The sequence below is a fragment of the Pollicipes pollicipes genome, unplaced genomic scaffold, assembly GCF_011947565.3.
Source record: "Pollicipes pollicipes isolate AB1234 unplaced genomic scaffold, Ppol_2.1 Scaffold_1137;HRSCAF=1316_pilon_pilon_pilon, whole genome shotgun sequence".
Lineage (NCBI taxonomy): Eukaryota > Metazoa > Arthropoda > Thecostraca > Pollicipedomorpha > Pollicipedidae > Pollicipes > Pollicipes pollicipes.
This window is the reverse complement of record NW_023595878.1, coordinates 26,691-33,843: the sequence shown is the minus strand read 5'-3', so window position 1 is coordinate 33,843 and position 7,153 is coordinate 26,691. Positions and strand designations below refer to the sequence as shown.

At 54.0% G+C, this 7,153-nt stretch overlaps 1 protein-coding gene across 2 annotated transcripts; it reads left to right on the top strand.

The window, feature by feature from the left end:
* Window positions 1–80: 80 nt before the first annotated feature.
* LOC119090343 (chromatin assembly factor 1 p55 subunit-like) lies at window positions 81–6,893 on the top strand. 2 transcript variants are annotated; one of them, XM_037213243.1, is made up of 7 exons: window positions 81–101; window positions 2,867–2,972; window positions 3,469–3,634; window positions 4,022–4,167; window positions 4,572–4,776; window positions 5,231–5,408; window positions 6,099–6,893. In XM_037213243.1, exons 2-7 carry the CDS (start codon window positions 2,954–2,956, stop codon window positions 6,684–6,686), a joined length of 1,302 nt encoding a protein of 433 aa, XP_037069138.1. In that variant the 5' UTR covers window positions 81–101; window positions 2,867–2,953; the 3' UTR covers window positions 6,687–6,893. The 2 variants fall into 2 exon arrangements, with proteins under 2 accessions (XP_037069138.1, XP_037069066.1); XM_037213171.1 differs by lacking the exon at window positions 81–101 and adding an exon at window positions 327–378.
* The last annotated feature ends 260 nt before the right edge of the window (window positions 6,894–7,153 follow it).

Below are 7,153 nucleotides of genomic sequence, written 5' to 3'. Positions count from 1 at the left end.
CTGCCAACCAACTACATCTGCATAAGGCTAAATCGTTTGTCTGGCATGAACAATTTTTGGCGCGGTATGTGGGGCTCTGCGTAGGGGGTTGACCTCTAGTGGTTCGTACGTCGGTTTTTTTATTGGTGGGTATTTAACTAACATCTTGCTTAGAAACGTGTTACCAGCACTTTGGCGCGACATTGCGACGAATTTTGTCGTTTGAAATTGTCGGGCTGTGAGGTTGGGCGGCAAACGCACCTGGTTTTCATTTGTCGGGCGGCTGGCTTTGTCGTTTCGTGCGGCAGAAAGGATACAGGCGCTGGTTTTTTGACTTTTGGTACCAAAGCCGAGAGTGGCGGGAACAGTTTTTTTGCATTCAATGCTTCTCTAGGTGAGGTAGGTCTTGGTAACATCAGCACAGACTTCTTATCTTTGATTGCCTGGCCCCAGTAAATGAAGTATGCAATGAGTATTCACTGGTTCACCAGGCACAGCACTTAGTTCATTTACATTTATCCTTGTTTGCTTATTTTAGTGATAAAGGTGATGTTTTGTCACAAGCAATGTCCTCTTCTGGACAGCCACAAAAGGAACAGTATCTAAAGGTACACTTTATTTTGCTTTCTTTTGACCCAAGCAAACGTGTAGCGTGGGTGGGTATTTACTTGGGCCAGGCAGGCTTCAAGAGTGGCTCATATTCCAGTCTGCCAAAGTCAGCACACCAGTCAATGAGATAGTCAGGGCAGGCTTGATTCTGCCCCTAAAGGAGCAGTTGCCTCTCTGATTAGAGCAGAGGCTTTTATGTAGAGAATATGGGGTCTCCCAATTTTTTACAACCTCATTTGTATCTACTGACTACTTATCACCTGTATTGCTTTGCTTGCGGTGCATCAGACCCACAGCTAGTTCACCATCTAATGTTTGTCATGACACTGGAGTGTCATCAAATTTACAAGATTAAAAAATGTATTAATTATTTTGTGATATGAGCAATCAGTTTTCATGTCAGAACTGCTACACTGACACTGACCCTTTTGGAGAGTGGTTGTTGCTGCTGGTTTACCTATTCAGCACAAGGGGTAGAAGCTGACTGAAGTGAATGCTATGCTTACACCTAACTTTCTTTTTTTGTCTGAGTATTTCAATGTATTTGGTGAAGGTCTGACTGCGCAGTGGGTTAGATAAGCAGCCTCATTTAGAGCTGAGTAAAGTGATGTGATGTTGGTACCAAACATGATGCAGGTGAAACAGTGTGGTGCATCAGCTCTGTTGGTTGCCTGTCTTTATCAATTACCATTCCTTTGTTTTTTACATGCCACTGTACATTATCCAGTTCTGTCTGGTTTTCGCTGCAGCTCAGTACTTATACTGAAGTGCTATAATTTGTCCCATAATTTTTCAAGCTATCCCACAGAGGTATATCTGCCCTAAATATTAACTCTTGCCCAAAGCTTGAGTTATATATATATAACCAATAAGCTTGTGCTAAAATGTGCCATGTTTTACAGATTGGTTCATGTGCATACTGCTCACCATCAGAGTAGTCCTATCAGACTATATCTTATATATCAGAATATATCTTATCAGAATATAATATAATATAAAGCCACATATATTCTCAGGATCATTTTCAAGCTGACATTAGGCTGAGCTTCTCTGAACCTAGATGACAAAAAATTAAAGTTTTGCTGAACATGTGTGACAGCAGCAACACTCCTGCAATAATTTCAAAGCATGTACACAGCTGAGTCGAGTGCTCCAAGTCTGGCACATGGTCACCACTGATTTCAGCACATGGAGAGCCAATGTATCAGTGAACTATGATGTCGCAAAGACAGTTCCTAGCAAGAATATCATACCAAAGGGTTGCAGCTGAATGCAGGGTTCACGGAATTTAGGGCAATGCTGAATTTCAGGGTTCCAGCTGAATGCAGTGGCTCAACACTGATTCAGACTTATACAGATTGGTTATGAAGGAAAAGCCAGTTTTCAAAGAGCATTCTACTTTTAGAGAGGCAACTAGAGAGACAACAGAGACAACTGCAACCATCCAGAGACATCCAGACCATCCCAGGATTATTGAGCAGCGATCATGTGGTCAGCATCACACAACAAACACAACAATCTTTTTTAACATTCAGTAGTTAACCTGCATCTCATTCTTAGTTTTACTGAAAGAAGAAGAGACATTTTTGGGCAGCATGCAGCTGCTGCATTATGAACAGTGTTGAAACACACAGTTGTTGGATTGTTTTGTGGGATATCCTGTACTCATGAGTTTTACAGTGAAAATGTACTGATGTGTAGTGTTCTCACACACGCATGCATGCACGCATGCATGCATGCATCACGCACGCACGCACGCACGCACGCACGCACGCACGCACGCACGCACGCACGCACCACACACACACGCACGCACGCACGCACGCACGCACGCACGCACGCACGCACGCACGCACGCACGCACGCACGCACGCACGCACGCACGCACGCACGCACGCACGCACGCACGCACACACACACACACACCACACACACACACCACACACACACACACACACACACACCACACACACACACACACACTTTGGAAAGATCATGGCTTGAAATTTGTTGGCTGTGTGGCTGGTTAGATTAGTCAGTTTAATTCAGTGAAGTTGCAGAGCTTTGCTAGGTTTGCTTTTGATTGACAATGGCAAAAGAAGAGCAATGAATGCAAGCATTTTGATTGGGTGTTGCTCATGTTAAAACAGCCATTTTCTTGTGCAGTTTCTATGGCTTAGCCTTTGTTGATTTAAGCCACAGCATATTAAAAAGCTGAAGATGAAGTCACAGCATGCATCTGGCAGTAGCAGTTGTAAATTGTGACTTTTGTTTTCAGTGCCAGTTTCCAGCCAGCCGTGCAGGTGACAAACACAGGCTAGGAAGCCAGGCATACATGCAAGAATAGCACACATCAAGAGCCACCATGACAGAAAAGGACGGAGGTGAGTGAACTGTTTTGGCTGTTAAAGGTCCTTATCACAAAACATTTAAATGCTTAAAGGTCACCAAAAGCACTGCTGATGTGCCTATGATATTTCGAAGGTCAGTTTCAGTCTGATGGTAGCAAATGGAGCAGAACATGCAAGCTGCTCAGGTGCTGACTGATCCATCCTCCAATGGCCTTGTACCACAGTGGCTGCTGGTAACCCGACCCGACCTCTAGTAACCTTGTATTGTGTCCTGAAGACAGGACCTGCCCTGCTCTGACCCTGTGTCGCGTATTGCAGCAGCGTGGCTGGTTGATGACCGACCTGACCCGTCCCATCTGACCCTAGGTTGCGTGACCCGTCCCACCTGACCCTATGTCGGGTGACCTGTTCCATCTGACCCTGTGCTGCGTAACCCGTCTCATCTGACCCTTTGCCGCGTCTCACAGCTGCGTGGCTGGTTGATGACCGACCTGACCCGTGCCGTCTGACCCTGTGCCGCGTCCCGCAGCCGCAGTAACCGCGGGCGACAACTTCGACGACGCAGTGGAGGAGCGCGTCATCAATGAGGAGTACAAGATCTGGAAGAAGAACACGCCGTTCCTCTACGACCTGGTCATGACGCACGCGCTGGAATGGCCCTCGCTGACGGCCCAGTGGCTGCCGGATGTGACCAGGTGTGCGCGCGCGCCACCGACCGCCCCTCGCTCTTACCGGGCGCAGGGGCTGGGCGCCCGATCGTCCCTATCCACGTTCAGACCACTCTGGTGGGCGGTGCACGCGGCGTTGATCGCGGGAGAAAGTACGCGGGTTTCCGCTTGTAACTGCGATCTGTTGAGCGGCCGAACTGAGCGAGCCTGTTCAGCGAGCCGAATGACGTAATGTTGGAATCCCGCGCTGTGGCTCTTGGTTTGCCTGCGTGGGATGTAGGTAGGCCTGGTGGGCGCTCTGTGCTGACTCTTGTCACCCGCATGTTGCTCTTTCCGCCTGCCGTGCTGCGCTGCTGTACGCTGGCGGATGGTGGGCGGCCGGCGCTGGTCGGTGACGTACGGGTGGTCGGGCAGGCCGGACGGGCGGGACTACACCATCCACCGGCTGATCCTGGGTACGCACACGTCCGACGAGCAGAACCACCTGCTGATCGCGTCCGTGCAGCTGCCGACCGAGGACGCCCAGCTCGACCCGTCCCACTACGACAGCGAACGGGGCGGTACGTACGCCGCTGTGTCCGATTAGGTATTCCATGACAACAGCGAATGGGGCGGCGCATGCGCTGCTGTGTCGGGCATCGATGGTCCGCAGATCGGGGGGGGGGGGGGGGGGGGTCCCACTACGAGAGCGTACCACGCGGTGCGTACCGCACGCCCATCGTTGAGCGGTGAACCCATCGTTCGGTGTCGGCCGGCATGTTGGTTCTTGTGTTGGTGTGTTGGTTCTTGCCAAACGCGAAGACTGCGACGCCTTGGAAATCGATGAACACAGGAAGCGTATGTGGCGTATGTGTATGTGGCGTAACAGCAGTGGCGTATGTCGGTCTCCTGTGATCGGCTGTTGTGCCTCGCCTGGCGACGGCCGTGTGCCCACCGCCGCCTCACCGGCCTCCCTGCGCGGCAGAGTTCGGCGGCTTCAGCTCAGTGAACGGCCGGATCGACATCGAGATCAAGATCAACCACGAGGGCGAGGTGAACCGGGCGCGCTACATGCCGCAGAACCCGTGCGTCATCGCCACCAAGACGCCCAGCTCGGACGTGCTCGTGTTCGACTACACCAAGCACCCGAGCAAGCCGGACGCCGGCGGCGAGTGCAGCCCCGACCTCAGGTCTTTTGGGGCGGGGCCGAGCGACATCCGCGTGCCCCCTTGCCAGCGTTGTGGCCGACAGACGCGTGCGAGCCAGGCCCGGCGCCATCTGGCATCAGCAGCTCCTAACGCTTTTCCATGCAGCTCTCTCGAATATGTGCAATGTTATTGGCTGATATGTGGATGTATATGTCACCTGTCCTATTGATAAATGTATAGATTCTTATGTGCTACGTTTGTACTTATTCTGTTGGTATGGATGGCGATGTTTGGGTTTCGAGACGCTTCGACTGCAGCGGTCATTCTGCGCCTGCCCTTTATTGGTACCTAAGTATGGCATGGTTCGTGCTGTGTGCTAAATGCGGCTCTTGCCATAAATCTGGCATGTGTTACGGGACGTTAGTGACATATTCACCGTCTTTTGACCACCAATCTGAAGCAACATCCCAATCAACGCACGTGACGTGGCCGCCAGGTTGCGGGGCCACCAGAAGGAGGGGTACGGCCTCTCCTGGAACCCGTCTGTCAACGGCAACTTGCTGTCGGCCTCGGACGACCACACCATCTGCCTCTGGGACATCAACGCTACTCCCAAGGAGAACAAGGTGGTGGACGCCAAGAACATCTTCACCGGACACACGGCCGTGGTGGAGGTGAGCTCTCCGGCGGCGGCGGCGGCTGCGCGGCCCGGTCCGGACGGCCGGCCGGTCAGCGATGTTGTGGGCGCTGCCTGGCATTTGGTGACGGCAGTGAGCCACACGCGTTGCACCGTCTGCTGAACCACTCGTTCGGAGCAAGCCGTGGCGGGGGAACCCGCGATTGGCGGCGCATGCAGCCGCACCAGAGCTTTCTTTGAAGTTGTGGTGCGCGCGCACGTCCAGCAGTGTATGGGTGCGTGCATTCGTTTTACCGAAGACCTGGTATGATACGACCGTGCTGTACAGCCTGGCCGATGCGCATTCTGTGTCATGTCCTGCCCGAGCAGTGAGGAGCGTCTTTGTTGGTTGCGTTGCAGGTGATGATTTGGCTCGTCTGACAATAAAATGTACATCTTGCGTCAGGGAGTCGAACCGCAGACCTTGTAATCACACGCCCAATGTACTGCCTACACCATGCCGCGCAATTTCCCGTCTCAAATCTAATCATTCATAGCGCGACCAGCGTGGTGGCGCGGCGCGCGGTGTGCCTTACCAGGTGCGTGTTTGTGTGTGTGTGTGCGCGTGCCGTGCGTGTGCGAGTGCGGATACGTGTGCGTGCGCGTGCGTGTGCGGATACGTGTGCGTGTGCGTATGTGTGCGTGGGGGCGTGCGGCCCTGCTGACGTTTCGCCGGCCTGTATCACAGGACGTGGCGTGGCACCTGCTGCACCCGACGTTCTTCGGCTCTGTGGCCGACGACCAGAAGCTGATGATCTGGGACACGCGCTCCAGCACCACCAACAAGCCGTCGCACATCGTCGACGCGCATACGGCCGAGGTCAACTGCCTCTCGTTCAACCCTTACTCGGAGTACATCCTGGCGACGGGCTCGGCCGACAAGACGGTGGCGCTGTGGGACCTACGCAACCTCAAGCTCAAGCTGCACTCGTTCGAGTCGCACAAGGACGAGATCTTCCAGGTGCAGTGGTCGCCGCACAACGAGACGATCCTGGCGAGCAGCGGCACCGACCGGCGCCTGCACGTCTGGGACCTAAGCAAGATCGGCGAGGAGCAGTCGGCCGAGGACGCTGAGGACGGGCCGCCGGAGCTGCTCTTCATCCACGGCGGCCACACGGCCAAGATCTCCGACTTCTCGTGGAACCCCAACGAGCCGTGGGTGGTGTGCTCCGTCTCCGAGGACAATATCATGCAGGTGTGGCAGATGGCCGAGAACATCTACAATGACGAGGAGCCCGAGGCGCAACCGGCCGAACTCGAGGCCAACCGCGACTGAGGCGGTCGCCTCGGCCGCGCCCGAGATCGCTACTGGTGCAGAGAGTCCCTGACGGGGCAGGCCCTGCACGCGCGCACACGTGGGGCGCCGACGGCGCCCGGCTCGGAGCCGAGAGCTGCCGGCTCATGTGATTTCTCAATTCGTGCGTCATCGTTGTTTTCCCGTCTGTAGATTCACCGCGCTCGCGTAATAGATGGTCATGTTTTCGTCGGCGTGTTTGAACGTGTTTCGTGCGGCGGAGGACGGTACGCCATCGGTCCCGGCAGGGTAGGGGGCTAGCACAGGACCGCCTGGAGCAGGCGTGGTGTAGTCCTGCGCGTAACTCCGGCACACCGTCCATACCCTTGACTGAAGCGCGCGTCGCGTGCCGTTGAACTTGGTTCCTTCCGGTCTGGTGGTTTGTTCGGGAGCGCGATCAAGGTGTTTAAGGAGTTCGCTGTTGGCCCGGTGAGGACACGTAAAGAGTT